The sequence below is a fragment of the Colletotrichum godetiae genome, assembly GCF_030913485.1.
Source record: "Colletotrichum godetiae strain CBS 193.32 chromosome Unknown BDP55scaffold_11, whole genome shotgun sequence".
NCBI classification, from domain to species: Eukaryota; Fungi; Ascomycota; class Sordariomycetes; order Glomerellales; family Glomerellaceae; genus Colletotrichum; species Colletotrichum godetiae.
The window spans coordinates 25,417-52,392 of NW_026851259.1; the positions used below are offsets into that span (position 1 = coordinate 25,417).

A 26,976-nucleotide genomic window follows, 5' to 3' on the forward strand; every position below is an offset into this window, starting at 1 on the left:
CTTACTCCGGCGCTCTCCTCTCGGATCCCGGCCCAGGGACATGGTCCGATTTGTAGTACGTCAAGTGGGAGGTGGGCAAATGTAAGCACTCTGATTTTTACGTTTGACGCCTCAGATATCCAGACAATGGGACCCCACCTCTTGAGACCTTTACGTCTTGGTCCGGTATGTCGTCGGTAAAGAGCCCGACTCCCCGTGTCACCTCAGTCGGCCGCCGGGTATCACCTCGATCGGCCCTTTCCAGCCAATCACGTCTACACGGAAGATTCTAAAACCCGTTCATCTTTTGAAGATCCTTTTCCATCTACTTGGAAAGAATCAGAGTTCCTGCACACAGGTGAAGGTTCAGTTCGTTATCGCAACGAAGAGCTTGCAATCGTGAAGGAGGAAGGGGTACGAGCTTAGGTTATACCGCCAAGGAACGTCTGATATTATGTCGAATACCTGCCAGACGTGGACGGATGGCATCGAGTTCTTCTATGGCTTCTCCGACTCGAATGGTCCGGACTGACGCCGGGTACTAGGTGCTGCCGTGTCAGCAACGGCATTGGAGTTAATTCCGTTTGCATTTTGATGCCAAGACACTCAGGTCCTGTTGCACCATGGAAATTCATAAACCTCATATGAATTTGCTGTTCTGGGTGTTTTATCAACATCGGGCCTTTGGTTTTACATCTTCCAGATGTCTGAACATATTGGTCCACTGAACAGACTTGGCTAAGTTTAATACAGAATTTTGCCGCCAACTTCGCAACAAACCTATTCTCACGGCATGTTGATTCAGTTATACCATGGTAACGGTCTTTACGGTTGAATCTTGACCCGTTTCTCCACCAAGTTGATACAGGGTTCGGGCGTCCTCACGGAATATGTACGTCTCAAACATCCATCGTACCTAGCTAGGCACGAACGAGGGAACATGGATCGATCGCCATGATCGACGCAGACCGCACGGCGGGCTGTGCCGTCTGGACTAATGACGGGAGCCCGTGGCCCCGGATGGCCAAGGCGCGGAACGCGTCTCGAAGTGTCTTCCCAGTCATAGGTTTCATTTTCCGCCCTTTCAGTGAAGTAGCCCTCGTTTCTCTTCCCCTTGCAGACTGTACGTCGTGTTTCTGAGCTTTCTTCTCATCCCTTCACCCCGTTGTTGACTCTGTCCCCGCATTGACGGCAGCCGCGCAAGCATGGGGAACCACGTCAAACCCCCGAAACGGAGGCACACACCTCTTGACGGGCTCCCCGGCATCTTCCTGGATGCAACGAAGATTTTGGACACCAATAATCTCCTGTATCATTTCCTGCCTCACCTTTTCTCCCTTCCCGTCCCCTCCCTGTGGAGAATTTTCTGCCTGACTGTCTGAATATCTGCTCTTGTCAATTCGGTTCCGCCATCCGAGTTTGACGTTTGACGGCATGGAAAGCTGTCGATTGGACACTTTGACCCAGCTGTCCTTGTTTGGCGCTTAGACGACACACTCAGGTTTACCTTCGCACTGGTATGGTTGAGAGGCAGGAGGGGGAGGGCCCCCGATAGGATCTGTTCGCCAGCCAGCCGCGCGCCGTCGGTGACTAAGGTGAGTTTGACGTGGACCGACTGCGGCTGCGCGCTCGCATGTTTGGTTTTATTTGGGACGCTGCAGATGTCGTTTCTCTTGATCTGTTCATCTGACGTTGACGTGCAGCGCCTTAGCGAGGCGCTAGACGCCTGAAGGACAAGTGAGATATCTGACCGCTTGCAGCGCAGTTTCCGTATCCGAATTACAGGTCAGGCTGTTTCAGTGGCCATCAGATAGGTGGCTGAGTCAAGTCCATTCTGAATTCCTGTCCGCGTTTCTGCGAGATCTTCTAGTGTTCTTGATAACGGACTCTTGTTTTCCGTTTCATTAGCGAAGCAAGCATTCACACATGAGCTTCTTCCCCTGTCTCCTGGAAGTCAACCGATGGTCCGGATGGAATAAAGAGTTTCCCCTGACTGTTTGCAGTCAGGAGGCGGCCCAAGTTTGGGACGACACGCTTTCGAGAGGCTTGGCGACTGATGGTTCAACAACCAGCATACCTGTGACCGGTCTCATGCAATTCCCTCTGTATGTTTACTTAGTAGTCTATTTAAGCATGAGCTAGCATCAAATATCTACTGCGTACCAAACAGTCTCCTGGCCCATCCCATTCTCGTCTCGAGAGCAGCCTTGGCAACATCTGACCCTACAGCGAGGCCCAGTAGGTCGAACCCGTGGAATCCACCACTCCAGACATGCAGATCCGCCTGCACGCCGCTATCCCATAGCTTCGTAGCATACGCTACGTTTTCATCCCTGAACGGCTCTGCGGTCCCCACGTCGATGTACGCCGGCGGCAGTCCGGACAGGTCCTTTGCTCTGCCCGGCGCAACATAGGGACTCACGTCCGCGTCCTCCACGCCCGCCTTGTCTCCCAAGACGCAACCCCATGCAGCGTTGTTATCCAGCGCATCAAAGCAAGTATCGTTTCTGAACTGCTTCTTAGAGATTCCGGTGTCCCTGTCGTCGAGCATGGGATATACGAGCAGCTGTGCGCAGAGCTTCGGCCCTCCCGTGTCCCTCGCCCTCAGTGCCGCTCCAGCCGCGAGACCGCCGCCGGCGGAGACGCCCGCGATCATGAGATGCGCGGGGTCGATGCCCAGCTCCTGCGCATGCTCACTTGTCCAGAGAAGACCCGCGTAGCAGTCGTCCTGCGGCGCGGGCGCCGGATGCTCTGGTGCCAGGCGGTACTCCACGCTCACGACGACGGCATCAAAGTCCTTTGCCATGCGCGCGAACGGCTGAATCCCAAGGAAGGCGTCGCCGAGGACCATGCCACCGCCATGGTAGAACACGATACCTGGACGTTTGCTACTCGCCGTCTTCGGGTTCCGGGGCTGTAGGATGACAATGGGAATCTCCCCGTCCGGTCCGGCTATTTTGCGGTCCTCTACCAGTAACCCTTCGTCGTTTCGTACTGCTGCTTGCATTGGTGCCATTGCCGTGGCTCGTAGTTGTCGCCCATGGACTATGCCATCCCTTGATCGTGGGTAAGCTGTCATGCGGTCCAGGGCCGGGATCAGTTGGACGTCGTATGGCGGCCGGGGGAATAAGTTCTCGGACGACATTTTTGATGTGTCCTAAATTTGGTCACCGCTTTGAAGTTCGTGGTTTAATCTTGATGCTAACAAACGCTTTTGTCTTGAGCCTTCAGCTTCTTGATCTTGAGATCTGTTTGATGTGATCTTAACTCTATATGAAATGTCGGGTCGAAACTTTGCCGAGGTCCGCGACTCCGCGTTGAATCCTTCGTAGATTTTGGTTCGCTTCTTCAGATCAATGAGCATCGGCGTGCTATAGCCGGGCGCTAAGTCCGATTGTGTCTAGATCACCATACCTGTATGTGGTCTCACCAACCGCGCTATTCCTTAACACCAAGACGCTGTGGAAAGGAACATCGGCACAATGGGGCTTTGAGTTCCTCCGCAATATTGACGAGAATGGCAATCTGCTGCTACCCCGCAGCAGCTCTCGGAGGCTTGTCGGAAGCCTTGCGGGTGATCTGGTGCCACGGCCTACTGGTAGTACCACGCCAGCGTACTTAGTAAACCGAGCTAAAGCGCGAGGGAGTCAAAGATAGCCTCGGGTGGTTTTTCATTCGTGTTTGATACCAAGACATTTTCACTGATTTCCCCGCTCGCGTTGGAGAATGGCTCGCTTTCGGGGACACGGAGTGTACTTGTCTCACTCCGAGGCCCCGTCTCCCAACAAGTGAACGATCCCGAGGCCCCGGGAGAAGTCTAAACACCTTGATGTAGGCGATTTTATATCAAAGTCTTGAGAAGGAAGTGCCCCTCGATTTAGTTACAATTGCTGGATTAGTAATCATGTAACCGCTTTCCAACTGAAGCCAGTAGACAGCCTTGCTGTGAGATTGACGAGATGATTTTGAGTTTACTCTAGATTGTGACCTTTGAAGGAACTAAGTGAGTTCCTTTGTGAAGGCTCCAGCTTAAAGCCCTGGTCGCGAGGTAAGCTTGTCCAGCTTCCAGAAACCTTCTTACTCATCCTGAAGCCTAGATGCGGGGACAGCTTTTGTAGCCATCCTCGTGTCGACTGTGTGAGTAAGCCCCAGCAAGGAAGCACTAATGCTGCATTGTTCGGCAATCGTATTCCTTTGGGTGATGTGTTCTTGCAAGCCCCATCTGACGTGAGATTATGTGTAGATGGAGTATCCGATGCATTTCCAGCCCTATGGGTGATCATCAGAAGGGCTCGCAGCCTGGGGAAATGCTTAACAGCTGCAGGACAGTCCGACAGTCCGGCTTGGTAATATCTACGATTTTTAGGCCTGTGTACGATAGGTAGACTGGAGAGTCCTTGACTACCTAGTCTACCTTCAGCCTGGGCTAAGGTAGGCAGCTACTGGCGATGTCTGCAGCTCAGCTTCAGGACTAGTCCATGGATGCACACGCTCGCTCTTCTGGCAGTGACTTGAGCGACTCAAAGTCATCTCTTTCACACTATGCACAATATGATGCCATTTCCTCTATGCTGATTCTTGCCTTCGTCATTGTTCGCGATCGCGGCTCTTTAGGGTGAAGTTAGACCGAGTGTCCCGACATGACCAACATTCATGGTCAAGCGAGGAAATATGAGATGATGACAAGTGAGCGCAAAGCAAGAGGCCGGGCCGAGAATGGCCAAAGTTCTAGACCTTTAAGGACTTTTGGGAAATGGAGACGCCGAAAGTCAATTTCTTGCACCTTGATCTTAATGGCTCAGTTCCCCTGACCTGATGCCAGGTAAGATTATGCGAATGTCTGTGGGCAGGTTTTGGAGGGCGGTTGGAGGCGAATCCGTTCGTTGAGTAAATCATAGTAGGAGATTCTAACGTTTGCTGTCAGGCACCGCAATGCCTCAGCCTCCCGAAGACGGCACGGACGGGATAGATCAGAAGACAGACCTACGGTAGGTCCCGGTGGCGTTCTCATCATGATTGATTGAAAATTGGAGGTTGAGCAAAGTAGTTTTCTTCTCTAAAGAAGACTAACTAATCTTGGATTCCCAAGACGCCTTTTGTTTGGTGAAACGGACTAACCTCTGTTGAAAGGCAAGTTCGTGTTTTGGCCAATCGGCTCACCTCACCGTTCATAGTTTCATATCAAGGCTCGATGGGGTCTACTGCGCCAACATGCTTTGTCGAGGAGAGCGACACTCAATCGATTCAATTTATTGGAAAATGGAAGGTGCTGCAAAGAATCGTTCTAGTGACGTTCATTCAGGTCTAGGTTTGGCGCACTCTCGTCAAAGAACAGCTGACGTCCAGCAAGCCTACCGGGTGTCAGTGCAGACAGGCTGTTGCGATTTGGCAATGTCCGCACCCCGAGACCGTGCCAATTGTCAATGATTAGACTTCCATCAGTGTGAGTGTCAACTCGGATCTTATGCCCAGTTTGATCACTGTAAGGTACCTAATCTTAACTGTGATGAGATAGAACAGAGCTATTGATTGAGGGGCGAGAAATTTGCCACTATCTACTTGGGCATTGAATGCTGCAAACAGGATGAGGTTGATCGACCGTCATGTTTACACACAAAAGCTTCACTGTCATCGAATCAAATGCTTCTAGACACGGCAAATTTTATGCATTCCACCGATGACGAGCGCCGCATTGCCATAACGCCACTGCTGCAGAGAAGAGGCAATTGAAGATGAACTTCAAACTGTGCTGCCCAATTGAGAGCCAACATTCGTCAAATATCTGATGCGACATGATAGTGGACGATGCCATTTTGGAGGAGGTCGCAAGTGCTCACCGGTGATGGCTCCTTCAGCCGTGAGATTCCGTCGGCGACCGAAATCCCAGCCCCGTCAGCAATTCGGGAATCCCAATCCTATAAATCATGCTGAAGGATCGCGGCTGAATGAGATGGCACATATGTACCGCAGCAAGCACCTGTTGAGACAAGGGCACCATCAAGCTTAAATGGCTCCCGTCAGCACTAATGGAGCGTATGTTTGTATAAATAGTACCCAATATGGGCAGGGGGTAGCAGGCATATGCTGTTCTTAATGTAGAAACGCATGCGGGATGTCAAAGGCAGAGCCACCCAGCCAATAGGAGAGCATGCCGCTTACTGCGTGCCTTCGATGCCGACATGTCACCCTCCACTACCCATTTGAGCTTCTTCAGACAAACATCGATCGAGGAGAGACTCATGATCTCAAATATGTGGGCTTTTGAACTAGGGACAGTCCTTACCACGGAGATATTAGATGACTAGTTGACATCAGCCTTCCTGTAGGGCCACAGGGCCCAACTCCACCCCCAATGATGGCAGCGACGTCAGGGCCCGATCTCGATACTAGCACCACATCTATCTGGACATATCGGGTTTAATGCCATGCAATGTTAAGGACTGAAGGCTTGATGCGCATCACGGAATGCTTAGAAATGGCAATGTAGCCTCCATACTCACATGCCGTGTTTTGCCATCTGAACCTAGATAAGCATCAACAAATATTCTGAAGTGAGAGAGTAACGACGATTAATGGCTTCAAGCTGCGTTCTGTTGACTAGAGCTCCCTGGCGACTCCTTCTTCCGGGACCCTCCGCCAAACCTCTGCCGGGAATGAGGGTTGCATGGAGTGACTATGCAAGCTTGAGGACTACGAGACGGTTTACGTTGAGGGTGGTCGGTAGACTTTCCCTATGCGATCCCGGAACCCAAGAGACGAACCCCGTATCCGTATCCGTTGTGATTGGCAGCAGAACGGCTGACCGGCTACAGGCACACACAATCCGAGCCTTGCGATCCTACTACCAGCTTACTTTCTTCGGACGAATACTTCGAACCACGACTCAGTTGTGGTGTGTTGCGGCTGGTACGCGGGATGCAGAGCGTCGGTGAATCGGTGTTATGGTCCATGTACGCCTCACTAATACTTTGTGCCGCCTGCTTACCGGCTTCCTACCGGCCTTCCTCCCAGTCGCTTTTCTACGCTCTGGATGTTTCATTGGGTGCCATAATAACTCCATTCCGATTAAAGATGATAGAACAAGGAGACCGGGTATGTCGGACGGTCATCCCATCTTTCACAGGCTGTCACGGAGCTGCCTCAGAACGTCAAAACCCTTTGACCGTCTGGGGCGTGATAGGTCGCATCCCATGGGAAGTGGCTCAATTGGGGGGGTATGCTCGTCGTCTTTTCAATCAAGGCCCAAAGTTCAAGATCGGACTATAGGAAAATCATAGCGGGTGTAGTAGAAAAAAGGGATGGTGCATGTATCCGCGCGGGTGTGTGGCGGGCAGACCCTGTCGCTGAAACCCCTCCTCTAACTCTATCAACTTACACACAGATCCGAGTGACGCACGCCACGAAGAGGATCTTGACACGGCTATGTTCTGTTTCCGGGATGACCAGACAGTAAGCCTCCTTGGAAGGACCGTACACCACCTTTCAGGGTAATCAAGTCGTCAGTGTTCCCAGCCGACTTTTCCGACCGGGGTCTGGGTTGCTCGAAATCCTTGCTCTGTTTGACACTCCGCCCCTCCTCTTCAATAGGCGATGGTCAACCTCATATCTCGAGGTGGTGCAAGGTGACAAGCCTGTCTTTTTCTTTTCATGTGCTAGCGTTCTTTTGCTTCTTAATTCCTCTTCGAGATCGGCCATCGAAGGCATCTGACCTATTCTCCCACGATACCACATGCTGGCATGGCTTAAAACTAATTATCATCGCATCTGACAGAACCTTTGAGTGGCATACGAGGCCCTCATTCATCTCACGCACCAACATGTGGCTCCTTAAAGTCGCTACGATAGCGGCAGCTGCAACAGCAGCAGGTCTTCAACTGGGGCCTCTGCAACCAGTTCAATTGGAAGAGAGGCAACTTGCTGATGCAACTTCTTTCATCGCGGAGCTGCCAACAGGACAACAACAAGCTGACCCAACATCGACTACAACAATAACAACGACGGCGGCCGTTGCAACAACTCCACCACCTCCACCTCCTCCGCCGCCGCCTTCCCCACCAACATCAACATCGACAACGTCTACTACAACGCCGCCGCCGCCTCCACCTCCACCACCAACGACGACGTCGACATCGATATCGATTCCACCGTCAACCACCGTGAGAACATCTACTTCCGTGGCACCGCCTCCTCCGCCGCCTCCTCCTCCAACGACATCAACAACGTCGCAAGCTCCATCTACTACGGCAGTTCCACCGGTATTTTCTCCGCCCCCAGCACCGACAATGACAACGACAAGCCAGCCAAGGACAGCAACATCGATGCCGGTTGCTTTGCCGGCTAGCACGACTGGTGCTGCAGTACAGCAGCCTCCTCCACAAGGAGCAGCCCCCCAGCCTCCAACTGAGCGACTGGTCGATCCTGCCCAAGGTGCCTTTATCGGCGGCGACCCGACGACTAACATTGATGTACCGGTCACATTCCTCTTCCTGCTACTCTTCGCGGCTGGTGCGTACACGCACATCAGGATCTACCGAGCCAATGCCAAGCGTGGTCACAAATTCCTACTTTCGGATCTCATGTTCGACTTTTGTATGGTCAGAACCGTTACCTGTATCATGAGAATCGTGTGGGCATTTGAGAAGGGCCGAGTAGTAATTCTGGTCGCACTCATCGTCCAATTCGGAGGGTACGTTTCAAGCCATTTCCCGCAACTAGGATCTTTTACTAACTGAACATTTAGAGCTGTTGTGGTAATGGTGGTCAATATTTTCTTTGCTCAAAGAATTGTTCGGTCGATCCATCCTCACTTTGGATGGCATCCCGCCTTCCGGGTTTTCATCCTCTTCTTTCTCTTCTCGGTACCGGCTGTGGTTGTCTCAAACAGTACGTCGATTGGTGTCTCATTCTTCAAGATTGAGGACCAAGACCGCGTTGACACAGCGCTCAACGTTCTCAAGGCGGGTGTCTCTTGGATTATGCTTCTCGCGGTCTTACCAGTCATCATCGTCATCATCGCCGCAGTGATCCCTGGTCCTAGACCTGAGAGATTCGGGCAAGGTGACACTCATCAGAAGATTGCGGTCCTATTCATTGGCGCCACTTTGTTGATTGGTGGTCATGCGGTACGTCTCGCGGCAACTCTGATGGCTGAGCCACCCAACACACCCAACAAACTCTTTAGCAGAGAGGTCTTTTACACTACCGGTTTCATGTTGGAAATTTTCGTCGTGGTATTCTACGCCGTTGCCCGTATCGATCTTTTGTTCCACGTCCCCAACGGATCAAAGGGACCAGGAGACTACTCCAGGAAACCGAAGCCTGGCGAAGAAGACTATGAGGCCGCCCTCCTCACCAGAGAAGAGATCGAAGACGAGCTTGCCGGACTGGGCCACCCGTATGAAGTCGTCGACTCATCCGGCCTGGGTAGAGACGGCTCTGGCCGCACCATTGTTGCCTTCAGCACAAGACGTATGAATGGCGAGAAGCCTGTCGTATTACCGCCTAGACCAGAAGCATACAGCCGTGTCAGATCAATTCGTGGGTCTGTCAGGTCCATGCGTGGCTCCATGAGGTCCGCTGGCGGTGGCATCTCTCGGATGATGTCAGTGCGCAGGTCTGCTGCGCCGTACCTGAACGAGGTCGAAGTCGGTCAGCCTGAGTTCAGAGACAATCCTTTCCAAACACCACCGGTCAGCCACTACGGTGTAGCACAGCCGCTCTTCATTCAATCGCGATTCAGCAGGTACACTGACCCTGAAGACGCGAGAACACCCTTGCGGCCAGAAAGCCAGGCGACGTCTGGAGAGATCCCACTGAGTCTTGATCGTGAAGGTCTCGGCCCTTACGAGGGACGTCCCCTTGCTCGACGGTCATCAGTACAAAAGTTCACAGCGCAGGAGCGGGAGGGGAACCCCCTGAAATAGAGGGCTTATGAGTATGAGTCTAGACAGTACATGTGTTCGTATACCGGGAAGGATATTATCGGGATCAGCTTGGTTGCTGGAATAACAGCAGTATGATGAAATTCCAGTACATATTTGCCAATTATTGTATATAGTAACCCACGTTAGTGTATAAATCTTCATCCCTTAGTCACACGCCAGATCATTATGGACTTCTACCGCACCGACAGAAGGATTGAGGGTTATTCATCCTATCCATCCTATGGCATGTTTCAGACGTCTCTACCGTTGATCTTGCCACCTTTTTACCTTTTCCCTAAGGTGCACTCAGATACAGGTACTGAGAGTCAGTGGCTGGTGCCACACGCACGAGTACTGCACAAAAAAGAAGAGCGAGTACTTGAAAGTACACTGGTTAAAGCGAATTTTTTCCCCTCTGAAGTTCAAGGTATATTAATTCCGAGAGAGATTCTCCAATTTTATGTGTGACGGCCGCTTAGCATGTTCGTGACGGACCCTGCCGCAATACATCCCCGCGCCCATGCCCAAACTCCTGCTTGATCGTACACATATTTTATCCTTGCTTTAATGCTTCCTGAGGCCGAGCAATCCCATTAATCCACCCAAAAGTCCTCCTCCTCCTCCTCCACCTCCTCCCGCTGCCGGAGCTTCTGCTGGAGCCTCCGGGGCAGCAGCAGGGGGAGGGGGCGGGGGATTGTCAATAGCAGTCGCTAACCCAACGGCAGTCCCGTCCGGCATCACAGCTTGGCAAACAGTTGTGGCTCCGGGAGGGGCGGCTGGTGGACCTGGTGGGGGCGCGGCAGGGAGAGGAGGGACAGAAGTGCCGCCAAAGACGCCGATGCCTTGGTCCAGAACGGTACTGAGAGCCGTCGCGCTCTTTTGAGCGTCACCGGTGAGTTCGGGAGGAACCTTGCTAACGAGAGCCTGAGCGAGGGCGACACTGGCGGACTTTTGGTCCTGGAGAGCAACAGCCACCAGCGGTGTTGCGCCCAAGGAATCAACCAGAGACTTCTTAGCTACGACGTCATTGATGGTGACCTTGACGTTGTTCGTGAGAGCATCCGTTGCGGCCTTGAGGTTGAGCGCATCCTTTTTGTTGAGGACTTCGGAACCCTGGACCTGGGTCGTGGCATCTTCGATGGAACTCTTGACGTTGCCGACGGCGTTCAAGAGCTGGATACCGCCTCCGAGGGTGACCGTGTTGGTGGCTTTCACAGAATTGTCGAGACCCTGAAGCGCAGAGTTGATGGTGTTGAGGGCAGCTTGAATCGTAGCCAGATCTCGTTTATACTTGGCATGTTGTATAGAGACAGGAGCGGCGAGGACTGTGACCGCAGCAAAGGTAAAAGACAACAGAGAACGTAGTAACATCGTGAGCCTGCCGGAAGCCCGTCTCCTTGGACGAAAAAGATTGAAGTTCTGCTTCCTTTAAGAAGATTAAAGAGAGTGTGGTGGGGAGGGAGGGAAGAGACAAACGAGGAGGAACTTCAGATCGTTCCAGCTCAGTGGGTTTGGATTATGAGGTGACGGATAGTAGGTGGGCAAGGAATCTGCGAATGTGGTTTGGACACGACTACGACGTCCATATAACGCGAATGAGAGGGAGGAGTTGATGGTAGGGCCAGGCCCATCCCAAGGCGACTTGGCTGCCGCAGGTCCCGATGTCACCAATGAGCCTAGCCTGAAATTTGGGACTGCCGGCTCTCTCATGAGGCAAAGTTGAGACGGTCTTGACTTTAGGTGTGGGAGGAGCGCCATCCGCGATATGAGCGGAGCGTTGCTTCCTGCAGGCTGTCTCCTACCAACAGGGCCAAGGTTGTAGGAGGTTGTGCAAAACGAAGCCATGGGTGCGGCGATGTGATGACCGGCGAGCTGCGCGATTTGGTAATGCGAGCCACATACATTTCATATCGGTTCCCTAAAGAAGCAACTTAGTTCGAGTTCTAGTTTCAGGTACCGAAAGTCCAGACGATTCAGACCACTCGAGTACGACATGCTGTGCATGTCATCTTCCTACACGTACTCCCACCGGCTCGGTTTTCAAGGCGGAATCAGGTCCATGCCGCCAACTCAACACTGTAACAATCACTGCATGGCTGCAGCCCTTGGCGACCTGAAATTCGATCAAAGATTCCTATATTAATGCAGTCTTATTCTCTTATTTGTGTAAAATATCGTGCGAAACACCAAGATATAGAACAACTAAAGACCACAACTGTGACGTGAGGGAATGTCGTCGAGTCAGGCATGATCAGCTCGGACTCCCCCATGTCATGTCATCGAATGAGTTTCCCGATTCAACATTGATACAACCTTGACTCTACCCAGACCGTCTCAACTCTTTCTCGTTTTCGTTTCACAACTCGCACAGGCTTTGTTTCCTTAAACAGGGCATTTATATGGTCTAATTTCGATCCGTCAAATGATCAACCCATGGTAGGGGATGGGGGGAAGAAGGGCTTATTTGACAGCGGTGACTTGGACTAAAGTCCAAGTCTCCAACCTGTCATCGTCCAAGCCAGAAAACGTCTTTGGGATTTCGTCATCCCCGAAGTTTAGGATACGAGCAGTTCCGACCACCTCGAACTTCTCGCCTCGTGGTCGGAGGACCAGCTCTGCCATTAGCCCTGCCCCGACCACCGGCACGTCACCGGGTTGGACTTGGCCGTCGCATATTGCGAGCATGCCTTGGCCAACCAGGCAAAGGCTCAGGCCATGATAAGCCGACAAGACGCTAGAGGTTGTGTCAATGTCTGTCATATTCTCGTTCGTCATTGACCAGCCAATGGACTGTGCATTGGGTTCCTCGCATCCTGCGCTCGCGCCTTGTCCACGCTGAGAAACGGATTTGACGAGTTTCTTTATCGACCGTTGTCCTTCGGAAGTGAAACCCATCATGAGCCCCCTTTAAATGTTTGCCCACCAACGTCTTGTGACATCCATCTTGGTCTTGAAATCATCGTCGTCTGTCGTCTTGGTTGCTCTTCTATGTCGCCAAACCAACATGCACATATGAGCAAGTAGAGCTTCAGCACCACGTCCCCAAGAGGGGAAGAATTCCAAAATCTCAGCAAAAATGAGCTATCTTTCCACTGCAGGTAGGACTGATTCTTGATATCCTCGCCGTAATTTACCGTCGTTGAAAAGTACCTTGCGCTTGGCATTACCCGGGATCCGCTTGTCATCATTACTGGCGACAGCCGCCAAGCCCTGATTAATAATTGTCCGGTACTGCGTCCAATTTGTGAAAGGCTGAATGCCGAAACTTCGTCAGGAACAATCTGTGGAAGATTCGAAAGCAAGTCTCGCTAATCTTTGAACCCTCCAGGGCTGCCTTGGCTGAGATCTGAAATCCACGGCGGCAATCCATCCACCTTATCTGTGCCAGACCCCAAATTCAAAACCCAAAATGAACCCGAATCAAGGTAGAGTACCAATGCGAGGTCCTCATATGCTCTGGCGAAGGGTTTCGTGTAATCCGGATTCGGCAGGCTGATACCGAGCCTTCCGAGAAGGTTATGAAGTGAAAAGCTCTGGTCGCGTTTTTTCAATGCGTTTCTCCTTTTGATCGTTACTATCAATCGGGTTGCGAGATATGCCGATATCAGCTCTTGGGTACCTTATCCGATTCTTTGTGTTTGTCTCTGAGTAAGGCTGGACCGTAAGGCCCCTTCACTTCAAAGCTTTCTACGATATCCAATAAATCGATCTCGCTTGTTCGATGACCAAGTTTGCGACTCGCGAGAGTGATCCAGTGCTTGAGACAAGTGTTCAAAGATTCCCAAGAAAGGGAAGACTTTCCTAGCGTGACAACCACATGCCTAGATAAGCACAGTCCTTGCAGCGTCCATGTCCTTGTAAACCAAGGGACCTTGGTCAGAAGCTCGATGGCCTTCAAAACGTTTCTGCTTGTTACTGCATGCGTATAAGCCTAAGCTTAAGGACTCGACACAGCATATGCGGCATTCACGGTCGCTTCCGCAAGGTTACGCGCAAGAGTAATAACACACGTCGCGATATCAAGCGCATGGTATTTGGCGAAGCTCATAGCAAGAGTTCCACCCATCTGCATCGTTAAAATAATCACAGCAGTAGCTTATGAGGGGACTCGTCCGTACCAATTGAGCGATTGTGCGCTCAGCGAATCTGTGCACATCTCCTATCAACGCCACCTGAATGTTTTCCTCCGGGAAGCTGGACTAATTGATGCGAATTGCATCGATCCAGAGCAAACTTTCTCGACTAGGATACCGCAAATGACGCAAAGTCTCTAACCAGTTTTTCGTGTCGTTAACACGGCACCCACTGCCCTGTATCGGGTGCGCACCACCTCTTCCATGCCAGACGCACGGCAGCGTTTTGTATGGTGTTGTATCCTGCGATGAGACTCCCAGTAGGTTCTCTCACAAATGATTCTGACGTCGCAGTTGAGGCGTTGTCTGTCACCCGTTTCTTCGTATTCCCTGACATTTGCTATTGGATCAACATGTAGTCTAGTGGTGTCGTTTGGTTTGGGCGTGGCCTAGGTCGTTTATCGCACTCCTGGTTCGGCTTCCTCATTCGTCCTTGACAATTTCATGGTCAAGTGGTAAAAGTTTGACCGCTCCTGAAGATCGGTTTATCTTCAACCTCCGTACCGTCTCTTGTTTCGTCAAAAGGACCCTGTAGAACAAACCTGTATGCACTTGTGCAGTCTGTGCTATCTTGGCTGGATTTAAGATTCGAAGTAAACCTCACTCTCACCCGCATCAACTGTTTTGGTAGTGGATCTTGGCCGGTGATTCCTAGCTCAATAATTTCTTTCTCTAACTGCGCTTCTCTTGTCGCTCGCAGTATGGTTGAAAAATTGGCGGTGAAGGAGGCTCCCAGACCAAAAGGGGACCAGAGTGCTGCCATGACTGCAACAGTCGTGGCACCGGTGGCGAGACTGTATGGAATCCAGAGTTTCTCGGACGCATAGACATAGAGATTTTTGTACAACATAGATATCACAGGCACACCGCCAGGGCTATAGGAGTTGGATGTATTATACCTGTTATCAGATTAGAAGCTTCTTTGACAGGCTAAGGAAAAGGAGATATCAAGAGACCCCTTACCGGATAAAGGGCATACGTGCCATCGAGATCGTGACGTTTTGGAAAAGTTCTGGCAGAGATTCAACCAGTGACCTATGGCTTTGTTTGGGCTCATCTTCAATAGGCCCGAAAAGTGCTAACGAAGCGTCATAAACTTTGCCTTCTGTTGACTCTGTGAGTCGTTTAAGATCTTCTGGTATATTTCGAAACTCGTATAGCTCCTGCGTCTCAGCTAGCGTCGTATTAAACATGAGAGGCCTATCACGAACCTCGCGGCCCTCGCCAGTAGACCAGGTTTCTGGTGTCCATGTCGACTCTTGGGCCTTGAATCCTTTGAGTAGATCTCGGAAGCAATCGAAAATAGCCAGGTAAGATGGGAGTCGTGAATCATGTCCCTGTGTCCAGTTGGGATTGTACGAATTTAACCCATAGAAGTCTCCGGAGTAGATAGCAAGATCACCAGTCTCATCTCTATCCATCAGCAGAACTGCCCGATTTTCTGTGAGTGCATTATCGGTTATGGTGGTTACATTCACGACCTTGATATGTTGGCTCTCATCAACATTCAACCCGTTGTAGTTGAGCTGAACAGTATACATCGCGGAGGCGGGGCGGCACTCAATCAATGTAGCTCCTTCAAAGAACCTATTCATGAAGTGTTGTTCTTCCACGGATGCCATACATAATTTGGCGACATGATTGTGTGATCGCAACTGGGGCAATCTGAAAACCAGCTTTCTGATTCTGGTGACGAATTGGGAATCGTTCGGTTGAAGTACTCTGGAGAAAAGTTCCAATTCTGAAGTCGTAAAAAGCTCCCTTTACATAATCGTCTTCTAAGGCCCATGAGATTGGCCGTTTGCTCGAGACATTCAAGGAGAGTTGCCCATGACTTCGAAACCAGGCAATGTAGGAAAACATCTAGTCAACTAATGATGTATGATCTCGGCAGTTTTATTCTGTGGGAACATCTATTCCGAGTACATGGACTGGTTGAAAACGCTGAGCATGTCTAATTTGACTGCTTGAGCAGCCGAGGCATTCAACCTATGACAGTCTAATCGAGAGCTCTTCAAGAATACCTCCCACGACGCATTAACGGCTGGAGGTGCTATGGGTAGAATCTTCTCTGCTGCCGCTGTTTGTAGGACAACGCGCTGTACTGGCGACCTTGATCCGTCGTATTCAAGTGCTATCTCTCCACGAGGCATCGGTAGTGATGCAGTTTTGGCAAAGGCCAGGCTGACAAAAGCCGGCAAAGGTACCTGCATTGACTGAATAGGCGCGAAGGTTGCAGCTTTGCAACCGATATTGATAAGGACGAGGGAGCAAAGATAGTTGCTATGGGTATTGACCTGTGTTGAATTGTGAGATTGAAAACCAAAGAGGCTGGGAAAGAGCTGTAAGCCTGCCTGGGGACTCCTACCATACCAGAAAAGCTATCAGTATCAGCTTGGGATATTTATAGTGATAGGTCATTGAGAAAGCTGCAATTATGTTCTCTAGAGGCCCGAGCAGGTTGTCGAGCTCCGCAATTCGAAAATCAAGGTTGATTATGGTTCGGAATAGAATTTGAGTGTAAGAACTTGCCACGGAAATTACAAGACAAGATCTGACAATAAAGGCAAGAGCAGTGCCGATCGCCACGCTAATCTGTTGCCTTGAGAACTTATGTCCTGCGATGATATAAGTATCTTCTGAAAATTCTTTCTCATCCAAATGGTCGTTGGAAAGATGATGGCTGAGAGCAAGAAGAGATCCAAAGAACAAAGACCCAACCATCAAGGACGGGGCACGCCAGTGGGGAGTCTGATGATGACTGGCTGGAGACTCATCGTTGGCGAGAGCGGTACTACTGTTTCTGCTTATGATATATGGGAGCTTCATTCGGAAAGCTCAGTGTGTGAGGAGCACCTTTCAGCACAACTGGTTTCTAAGAGGATCCGTGAGAATATGGTCGAGAGTTGCTCGGGAAAACGCATCAGGGTCGCAAGTCGGGACAAATCTTGGGCGTCACAGATCTGCGAGGCCCAAGTTACCTTCTTATTACCTCAGGTCGTGGCGGTTTCCTCGCGCCCCGAAGAAGTTGAGAAATTCTAGAACTCATCAAAGAGACCTTATGATGGGTAGAAGGATAAATCAAAAGTGACAGCCGTGAAGCCACAGCTGTACTGCCTGCTTCGATGCCAAGCAGGCTATACGCAGGTGAGACTGATGTTGATGTTGACGAATCACCTCTCGGCAGAAACGTCTCATCCTGCACCCTATTTTGCTATGCTACCTCATCTCTCACATTCAACTATATCAGTAGGGCACTGACTGTTACGTTGCATATTTGGTGCGGATGATCTAGACTTTGGACGCATTGCCTGAGACGCCCTCGTTGACACGGTTGGTTAGGTTTGCGCCATGTTACCCCCACACGCACATTTCATCGTAGTTGCATTTGACTACAGACAATTGCATCTGGGCTGTCAACGTCTTCGAGCCGACCGCTGATTATCGAAGGTTGATCTCACGAGCTGGTTAATGTCGAGAAAACATTTGGTTGTCTACATGTAGAAAGGGCCACGGACGCCCGACGGACAGGTTTCGATATAAAGCCTCAACTTAGTACACTAAACGGGACAGCCGTCAGCAGTCTCGCGTTCCTCCAACAATTAATAAAAAAAACAAAATAAAGAATGAATAAAGTAAGATTTACCCGAAGCCTACTTACCCTGTGCTGTATCGATATTGCACTGATGAAGAGCTCGGATGATGGACGAATAATGTAGAGAAGTTTGAATGTCTAATCCCTCGATTTGATCGCTGCCGGCCGATTTTCTTCTCTGAGAGATGGCACCGACCGACAATTGGTGACAAGATTTAAGTGCCGAAGGCGAAGGATCTTGCTCAAGACTTGATTAGCAGAACTTAGAAGTATTTGATTGCCCCTTTGCACCCGCTCAGGGGTTTAATATGAACTCAAAGTCCTTTGCTAGCCATGTCAAAAGACGAGTCGACAAGCTGGGTCTATCACGCGCAGTAATATCGTGCAATCACGATGAACATATCGTTAACTCACATCCGACCTACTGAGATCGAGACCAAGGCTTGCACGTTTTCCCTGTTGACAGTCCACTTAGACGTCTTCGTAACTAGGGCTCAACATCTGCGGATAGCCCAGATCGACGCAGTGGGAATATGTAGTTTGGATTCAGGCTATTCGCGGCACCTGCAACGATTGAAATTGGAATGCCATGCACAATGGTTCTGTACCACTTCCGCAATCCACCGTGTTGCAACTTACACGTTGTGTAAGGCAATAAGCCGATAAGATGATGGACGAAGTCAGGCTGTCAGCACACGGGCTATTTCCTAGACTAGTCCTGGTTTTCCTTACGGCTGCAACTTCCAAAGTATGGCTTTTCAACACTTTCGTCATACTTATATATGAGGACAGAATCTGGCCGTCATAAGACGGACAGCATTTTGCGCAGCTCGACGGAATTTGCTTCGGAGGCCTTATGAATTACGACAATATTCCTAAATCTCAGACTCAGAGCGCTAGATGATGATGCACGCTTTACTCCATATTACTCCAGCAGCTACCGGCTTCGCGAAGATCCGGTATGTGGGCGCGCGACTCCCAGTCGAAAGTCTGTTGATCAGTATCAACAGGCTTTTAAGCTTAGATGGTGAGATGAAGTGACCGGCCGGCCATGCTGGAAACTGCATCACCCGAGCGCTAACCGCCTCCTACAAGCCCGAGGAGGGGCCCAGTATTATTACGAATTATCCGGCGGGATTGACTCGCGGCAGGCATTTAAGGTTGCCTCACCTGTAGATTAAACAGAGTCCACTCACTGCCGCGCCCCTTTCAAGCACTGCACAGTCGGGAAAGGCCAAGCTTTCGAGCTCGATGGGTCTTTTGCCCACCGGCGTCTCAAGTTCATGAGAAGCTGTCTATCTCCCCGTGGAAGGCCACTCCGGACGATATCAAGCAATAATAGCGGAATCGAGTATATGAAGCCAGTGCAACGCGTAAAGAGAACCGACAGGAACCTAATTCAGGGGCGAGAGCCTTATGGTTATTAATCCTCCGTTCCCCTTCGCTCACTGGTGCAACGCGGCCGCCAGCAGGAGGGGGATCGCCCAAAGTTCAAACTGTAGATCCCGGAACTGGCTAATGCACACTTGTGCTGTGCAGCGGAAACCCCACGAATTGCATGGCGGGTGGCGCTGTTTGAGAACGCGCAAACGAACCCGATCGACAAACGGCAGAAAGGATGAATTATCCTTCGCAACCTTTTGACAATTGGTGTTCAGTCGCAAGGTGCCAACGAAGAGTAAGAAGACATCGGAAGGTTGGACAAAAGCAGGGCAAAGTTCTAGGGGGTGCGTTCGTTCGAATTAAATTGAACGGAGGAGCCAATGGTCTGTGTATTTTCGGTTGAATATGGGCTGGTTTGAGCTTTCGCCCCAGCTTCGAGGGCAGCTCTCTCCTCCAGGCTTTCACGCATTCGCGCGTCAATTTGTCAAATAAACTTGGCGTTTGCCGGTTTGTGTTCTTGGCTTAAAGACTCCGACTTTCGTCTTTTCGACCGGACAAGACGGCTTAGCTTCCCCAGGCTGGCCTCTGCGCCCTCAAGTCCAACCAGCTCACCCTGGAAACGTGACTCGCTGATGATTGAAATGCGGAGGGGTTCCTTCCAGTCTTCAACAATTCAGAAGGACCTGAAGGGGCAGACTGTCAGGATTGATTGGCGGACCTCGAGGGTGAAAGGGGCCGTTTGACGTGCGATCCCCCGTCACCAAGAAAAGCTCAATCCGGGACGGCCGATCTGATCTTTCAGGCGCTGGCGGCCACAGCTTGGGCGGGGACAGAAGACACTCTGAAACGATGCGCTTCTCACGTTGGGCGAAGGAACCATGTCAATGTCCAGTGTTGGATATTCAGCACCCCTGCTCACCTCTGGGAGACTGAAGAGAGGAAAACTGAGCCTCCTTCCAGCCTCAATCGGGGAGGAGGACAATGGGAGACTAAGAGGAATCGAGGAAGTGGTCCCGGCCGGGCCGCCCACATCGGCTTCGAAGCCGCTGGAGACTTTTGAGAGGAAGCTGGCGAATCGGGGGCCGGAAAGACGGCAGACAGCGGGACGTCTTGGCGGGAGAGACGGGGACCGGGTCCCCCTAGAACCCGGAACCCTTGGTCGAGGAATGCGAGAAATGGTAGGGTAGGGTAGCTGTGTGGCACGCAAGTGGCTTGACGATGTAAGGGGAGCAAGGGGAAGGGCGGAGGGTTTGTCGCACCAAGTCGTTTTCGGACCTCTTGGCAGGTGACTCTGAAACTGAGAAACATCGGCGCCAGCGTTCCATTGCTCGCCTCTTCTTGCCTCGTGTTGCCTCCTCGGTTACACTTGTCCGCATTGTTCGTCTCTTGGCGACAGGCAAGGTTTGGAAAGGCTGCGGGCTACTCCTCCAGTCTCCTCCACCAAGTAACCTCAACCCACACGGAGAGGAGCAGAGGAAAGGCAAACAATCCCAACTTTTCTCTTCCAGATGGCCCCAAAGCCAGGGATGGCACAGCGGATGAGTAGTGTGGGTGTTCACAGCAACAGCGCTTCCTGACGCAATGACATGGACAAGACAGCGGCTGCACGGGCTCTAGACAGGCCCAGAAGACCTGGCAACGTTGCAAGGGTGGATGGAAAAGACGAGACCAAAAAGTAAAGACGTCCCTGTTTCTTCCTTTTCGAAGCCCTCTTGGAGTTCTTCTGCACGTTTACCCTCCAAGTCGTTTGGCAACCAACATCTCTGGGAACGTCACTCTTCCCCCTCCTTTCGATACAAGGCCAAGATGACTTGAAGCTTCTTTTTTGAGTTCGCAAGTCTTTCTTCGTTGCCTTCTTCACCTTCTTTCCCTTCTCTTCGCGGGCAGTGCCCTTTTCTTTTTGATTCGACCATCCTCCCAGCTGCGCTGCTTCATCAAACCTGCGTCTCGACGACCTAGTTTCATATCTTTGTCACTTTTCCCTCGACCGTAGACTCGGATTTATAGCACTTTAACAACAATCAACTTCCCAACCTAACTGTTTACTCATTACCAAACTCGAGATGGTTTCTCCTATGGGCACTTTGAGGAGGTAGGCTATTACTCCTTAATCTAAAAGCAGTAACAAGACTAAGTAAACGCACAGGCGCGCTATCCGCCGCCCGAGATACATCAGAGACGATTTGAAGATCGCCGTCCGCGACGATCCGGGCGAAATCTCATCTGACGACGAAGATTCCCCTTCGCCCAAGAGCACCACGTTCCCACCCAGCGCAAGACCAACAGCACCCCCTCCGCCACCAGCAGTCGGAGTGGCTCCGCCCGCCGTCCTCAACCCTGCCAACCCCACGGATACGGAGAGCGGCACATCGAGTGATTCCCCGTCGCCCACGTCTACCGAATTCCCGAGACCGACTGAGCCTCCGCGCGGCCCGCAACGCGGAGAGACTGGAGCCACTCCTTTTTCTTCCTCTATCAGTACTACTACCGAATCTTCAAGCTCGACCAGGACTCCCACGGCTCTCCCAAATAGCCGCAGCACCACTAGCTTCGACTCGCAGCCGACAGGGGGCACGACCAGGGGAGGCAACGACACCGGTCTTGGGGACGATAGGTCTGGTGAAGTAGGATGGACACCAACCGCGATTGCGTTCGGGACGATTGGTATGTCTAGATCTCACTTCACATTTCGTTCAGGTTCGATTCACTTATGTGCAAAGTTGAACTAACATCTACTTCAAGCCATCGCTGCACTCTTCCTCGTCATTGGCGTCGGTATCTGGTGGTGTCTCCGCTACCGAAAACGCCGCCAAGCCCGTCATATCTACGAACGAAGCATGTCACCCGACAACCATCAATACTGGGACCCCTCGTCAACCTTCTCGGCACCCTCTATGCCCGCTGCCCGCCCGTCCCGCCGCTCACCCTCAAGCATCTTTGCCGAACTCATGGGCCACGCCTACGCCGCAGAGAACGGCAATACAGGAACCGGAACTTACAGTAACGACCGCAACTCGCTGACACCCCAGGGCTACCTCGACGAGAAGAGGTACGACCCCGCCCGCCAGCTACCCATCCTCGAGCCCGCGCCCGTCGCCCAGCCCAACGTCCGTAACTCCATCGCCAGCTGGATCCGTCGCCACCACCCACTCAAGTTGAATCCCATGTCCGGCCGTAGCAGCATGTACTCCACCCGCAGCGGCTTCGGCGCGAGCACGAACAACATCAACGCACCGCCGGTCCCGAACGTGCCGGACGCCTACCGAAGCACCGACCGAGTGGAACAGACCGGGCTAGCTCCTCCGCCTCAGCAGCATTACGCACCATCTAGCCAATATGACACCGGAAGCCCCTCAACCGACTACAACACCAACTCCCTTCTGTCTCTATACCAAACTCAACCGCCCCAACAGTCTGGTCAGCAGCAGCCCCCGGCAGCCCCGTGGCTTCAGGACCCGCCCCCGGTCGTGTTAGGCGAGCGCGGCGTCTCCATGGCCCCGACTGAAGCTACCGAAAGTACCTGGCGAAGCTGGGGCGCCGGCGTCAACCAGCCCCAGCACCAGCATCAAGCCCCTCCCGAGACCCCTCGCAAGGGCTGGATCGAGAAGTGTATCAAATTCGGAGGTCTGAAATAAAGGGCTTGTACAAAGAAGCAAGAAGAACATGGATTGCTGCGACTAGTTACTTACACCCCACGCCTGCGATACCGCAAAAGCCGATACCATAGTGTTGAATACCTGTTTCGAGTGTGCATATTGAGCAAACTTACCAAAACGTACATACAAATTGAGATTCTACGAGACCCGATGGGACTCGTCGACATGAACCCGACTTCCATCTTTTACTCCATTCTAGAATAAGCGCCTGGTCAAGGGTAACACCAGTCGACGCGACTTAGATGTCATGAGACCTGTGTTATGCAGCCATCACGGGTGCGCCACTGCTGCTTGTTGATGAGGCACCCAATCATCACAGTGCAAGGTACGCGTCAGACGATTACCATGACCATGGTAATCCAGTTGGCTGAAATCGCGCGCTCGCGCGCTAACCCCGCAGATTGCCAGGCTCTCACCGAAAATGATGCCATTGAAGTTCTATTTGAGATTGAGTCCCGCCGCAACTCTCGTGGGTGTTTAGTAACAATCAACTCAGCAATTGTTCGCTTCCCATGACGCCATCTTATCACTGTCTTCCTTAATAGGTACTAGACGTCAACCACTCCCAGCGACTCGACGAGCCGCTCGAACCAACGCTGATTGCATATGTAGTCACCAACGTCAGGGAGGGCTCGAAAGATGTGCAAGCAACGGTGGCGAATGCATTACTCTTGCGGCTGTGGCTACTATGAGACGGAATGGCAGAAAATTGAGTGCAGCAGGACACGCCTCCATCTCAACACTACATACACAGGCGATGCTGGAATCTGCATGGCATGCGATGAAGATCCTCCTTAACCCGCCTTCCTAGCACACGTACTACTCACCTATCTCAATCGATACTATCGCTCAGTGATCGTTTTGCGTGCCAATGTGAGGTGAAATGAGGTTACAAAACCTATTCGCAAGAGACAAGTACCTCAACGCTCTGGGCAACCTTCGTATTCATATTACTTTGTGCCAGCGATACAATTTCCCATCGTATACGGCCTCTGTCCATGCAAAGCAGCTCTCAACTCCGTCTCAAAGTCTTCACACCATGCTTCCTCCCCGTGAATCGGCTTCCATCCGAGTTTCTCTCTCGCCACAGTCCCCTTCGTCTTGCGATGTCCAGCATACCCAGTCTCAGCAACATCCATATTGCCAGCGCACGTCTCTGCCGCCTCCTCAAGGCTGACATTTCTCACAATTTTCTTCTGCGGCCCTCCTTCCTTGGGAAGATTTCCTGTCGCAAACGCGATATCGAGACACTTTCGAGGGATATCAATCGTTAATGTCCTCCCCACTGTGGGAAACATAATCCCCTTCTTGCCCCTCGGCACATTGACACCGGCGCGCTCGACAATGTCTAACACGCAAAGAACGTAGAGGTCCGCGAGATCAGACACATGAACGTAATCAATGCAGCCCGTCTCATCGCCCAGCGTCAACCCATAGCCGTTTCGAAGGACGTAGCCCATCATGATGGGAATCATTAAGCCCGCTTTATTGAAGAGTCCTGATCCAGGCCCAAAGATGCATGGCGACTGGATGCTGACTGCGTTCACGCCGAGCTTGTCCCCACTTCTGAGCACATCCAATTCTGCAGTTCGTTGAGGGTATGGATCCTTCGCGTTCTCAGATTCTTCGAATTCGTACACTTTCTCGGCAAAGGTGTCTTCATATTCAGTATCTGGCCTGTTGACTCCAGTCAAGGGTTTGTCCGCGATGTTGGACGCCCCCGAGGTGTGGATCACCCAGACAGGTCGGCCTCCGTTCCGATCCTTGTGTTTATCAAGACCTTGGACGAAAGCCTCTGCCGAGGGAGGATGAAAGCCTGAGCCTGCGTTGATCACGATATCGTGCTCGGAGGCAAGAGCTGTTAAGGCTGAAGTATCGTCGTAGGAGGCGATGGAGACAGGCTTAACACGCGGGCCATATGCTTTCGTGAGATTTGCTGCACGTTCTTGACTGCCGCGGATTGGGACAGTGATCGGAGAGGAAGATGAGATCGTGGAGGTGAGAGAGGGGTGCTTGAGGAGGTGGTGGAGGACAGACCCGCCGACATAGCCGGTTGCGCCGCTAAGGAGAATCATTGGTGGTGAGTTCGACGCAGTCATGATGAGTAGATATATGAGCAGCAGGTCTGGACTATACTAGCGAGAACGGAGGATATGGCCGTTCTGTTCTGAGGCTAGAGCGAACATTTGATCTACATATGGATTATCCCTCCATCTTCAGACATGGCCAGGGAAGAAGTCAAGAGGAGGGGCAGTTTTGAATCCCCCACTCATGTTCCCCCAAAATCGCAGACCGCCAGAGATGCTCCCAGAGATTCAAATTGACAGAACCAACAGATCCTCCATTCTTGGCCCGCTGAAGAATCCATGGACCCTGGAGAGCATTGATCAATCACCGTCGAGGGAACCCCCGGACCGGACTCCGGCTCCGCTTGCGTGACCTAACTCTGCAAGCTTCTGTGTCATTGCAACAAGTCAATCCCCACTCTCGAGGGCGAGAACTTACTGTTTTAAGGATGGTGTGATGCAAGAACGTTGTTGGTGAACCAACAGGTTTGCCTGCACCAACAACAGTTTGCACTTTTGCATGGTCAACGTCAAGCATGGAACCGTTTCGGACATCGGCCTGGATATCGTAAGATCCCGAGTCTAAAGTTTGGTCAAACCGAATCCCTGATCTGATTCGCGGTCGCTGGGTCAGAGTCTAGCATGGACTAGAATTCTGACTGTTTGACCACATATCGGACTTCTCGTCGGCAACTTTGTTTAGGACCTGTCTAGTTTTCTAGAATTCAGAAAAATGGGTTGAATTTTATGTGTACATTAAATATCGCTTGATTAGAACCAGGCTCGCCTTCTCAAAGACCGATCTTGGCGGCGAGGTAGTGAACTGCCACCTTTGTTGTGAGGGCCAGGATGCCTGTAGCCGGGATCTTGTCGTCGTCGGAACGTCTCTGCCAGCCGAGCTCAAAAGGTAATCTTTCGTTTTCTATTAGAGTCGAATGTTAGCTTCCTCGGTGTCTTTAAGTAACAAGTCAGTCTGGGCTTACCAAAAAAGTATTCAACCCAAGCCCTGTTGGCATTTCCATCGTCATAGTCCCCAAAGAGACCAAGGTACATAGCCGTCTGTCCCAACGAGTTGGTATATCCATCGAGCGGCAGCTTATACTCCGGGTTGATCTTCTCTGCACTTTTCTGTCTCGCAACAAGTGCCTTGGCAGCATCGCTGATGGAAATCTTCTCCGAAGGCCAGTACGACTTGGTCTCATCAAAGATTGTCTGGTTGAAAGACCAATTATCGCCAAAGTAGATGTCCGCTCGGCTCAATGATGCGTCATGCTCAATCAAGTCGTGCTTATTCAAGTCATTGAGGTGGAAGGTGTCTTTGTTACCCGTCGATGATGCCTCGAGGGCTTTGTTTCCTTGTAGGCGGAAGAATAGTTTCGCATCCTCCCGAAGGTTGAGGCCAGTGTGCATGCCTTCGATCAGGGTGTCCACGGAGATATTTTGGCCGTTTCGGGGGAGATAGCCGTGGTTTGCGAGACTGTTAAGGAGGGGACACGGGGCGCGGCCTAGGGATATCGAGGTTAGTTGTTGATACCATCTAGGGATGACAAGCTAAGTTGTTTACTAACGATCATTGGATCCTGGCATTTGCCACGCATGTTGAGCATCTTGACACAGAACCGAAGTCGAGAACAGAGCGAAAGAGAGAAGAGTGACGCGCATCTTGGCTGGGAAACTCGACAACGCGAGCAAAGGAGAGACTGATAGTCGGGTGCGAAAGAATGGACTAGACAAAGTGATCTACAGGATTCAACAATAAACAGGCGTCCATACGCTAGATATGCTTCACCCATGATCGGCGGAAAGACCGATCTTGACCGGGGGACATGACCAAATCAGGAAAGAGACACGGGCCACCCCGGGCTCCCCGATGGCCGGCTCCACGGCCGAGGACCGAAATGCGATGCGGGTGGATCGGAACCCCGTATTCTGGAAATTGCTTCAACTTAAATTTAGTGCAACATCAGGCAAACAGCCACACACGGAGTTCGAATTACTCATCTTTTTGACTCGAGGTGGTCCACTACCTTCTGCTTTGAGTATATATATGCACCTTTTTATATATGCGGACGTGAATGAATTCGGACTCTTGAGGTTGCCGCTCTACCTTTCCGGGTTATTGACCCGTCTTCGTTGCCGTTTATCCACCGAAAGTCCGTTCATGAATGTTTTCGGCTGCCCATTCAAGTCGCATAACCACAGCTTCACGTTGATGCGTGATATGAAATAAGTATCAACTCT

General features: G+C 51.5%; 7 protein-coding genes across 7 annotated transcripts; 2 read left to right on the forward strand and 5 right to left on the reverse strand.

Annotated features, from left to right (window-relative positions):
• Positions 1–2,131: 2,131 nt before the first annotated feature.
• On the reverse strand, positions 2,132–3,124 carry BDP55DRAFT_629512 (Alpha/Beta hydrolase protein; the record flags this gene model as incomplete). Its single annotated transcript, XM_060572030.1, has 1 exon — positions 2,132–3,124. The coding sequence occupies one exon, from the start codon at positions 3,122–3,124 to the stop codon at positions 2,132–2,134; it is 993 nt and encodes a 330-aa protein (XP_060432102.1).
• A 5,470-nt stretch (positions 3,125–8,594) lies between these two features.
• Positions 8,595–9,902, forward strand: BDP55DRAFT_547391 (uncharacterized protein; the record flags this gene model as incomplete). Its single annotated transcript, XM_060568737.1, has 2 exons — positions 8,595–8,665; positions 8,720–9,902. 2 exons carry the CDS (start codon positions 8,595–8,597, stop codon positions 9,900–9,902), a joined length of 1,254 nt encoding a protein of 417 aa, XP_060432103.1.
• A 564-nt stretch (positions 9,903–10,466) lies between these two features.
• On the reverse strand, positions 10,467–11,273 carry BDP55DRAFT_726321 (hydrophobic surface binding protein A-domain-containing protein; the record flags this gene model as incomplete). Its single annotated transcript, XM_060579128.1, has 1 exon — positions 10,467–11,273. One exon carries the CDS (start codon positions 11,271–11,273, stop codon positions 10,467–10,469), a length of 807 nt encoding a protein of 268 aa, XP_060432104.1.
• A 2,450-nt stretch (positions 11,274–13,723) lies between these two features.
• BDP55DRAFT_738020 (uncharacterized protein) lies at positions 13,724–15,576 on the reverse strand (the record flags this gene model as incomplete). Its single annotated transcript, XM_060580379.1, has 6 exons — positions 13,724–13,817; positions 13,913–13,968; positions 14,021–14,101; positions 14,253–14,375; positions 14,646–14,934; positions 14,999–15,576. 6 exons carry the CDS (start codon positions 15,574–15,576, stop codon positions 13,724–13,726), a joined length of 1,221 nt encoding a protein of 406 aa, XP_060432105.1.
• A 5,242-nt stretch (positions 15,577–20,818) lies between these two features.
• Positions 20,819–22,893, forward strand: BDP55DRAFT_43896 (uncharacterized protein). Its single transcript, XM_060567573.1, has 3 exons — positions 20,819–21,105; positions 21,160–21,677; positions 21,756–22,893. The coding sequence occupies exons 1-3, from the start codon at positions 21,077–21,079 to the stop codon at positions 22,646–22,648; spliced, it is 1,440 nt and encodes a 479-aa protein (XP_060432106.1). The 5' UTR covers positions 20,819–21,076; the 3' UTR covers positions 22,649–22,893.
• Positions 22,894–23,619: 726 nt separating this feature from the next.
• On the reverse strand, positions 23,620–24,768 carry BDP55DRAFT_547385 (NAD dependent epimerase/dehydratase; the record flags this gene model as incomplete). Its single annotated transcript, XM_060568736.1, has 1 exon — positions 23,620–24,768. The coding sequence occupies one exon, from the start codon at positions 24,766–24,768 to the stop codon at positions 23,620–23,622; it is 1,149 nt and encodes a 382-aa protein (XP_060432107.1).
• A 758-nt stretch (positions 24,769–25,526) lies between these two features.
• On the reverse strand, positions 25,527–26,397 carry BDP55DRAFT_692133 (Chloroperoxidase; the record flags this gene model as incomplete). Its single annotated transcript, XM_060577069.1, has 3 exons — positions 25,527–25,657; positions 25,719–26,240; positions 26,304–26,397. 3 exons carry the CDS (start codon positions 26,395–26,397, stop codon positions 25,527–25,529), a joined length of 747 nt encoding a protein of 248 aa, XP_060432108.1.
• Between the last annotated feature and the right edge of the window lie 579 nt (positions 26,398–26,976).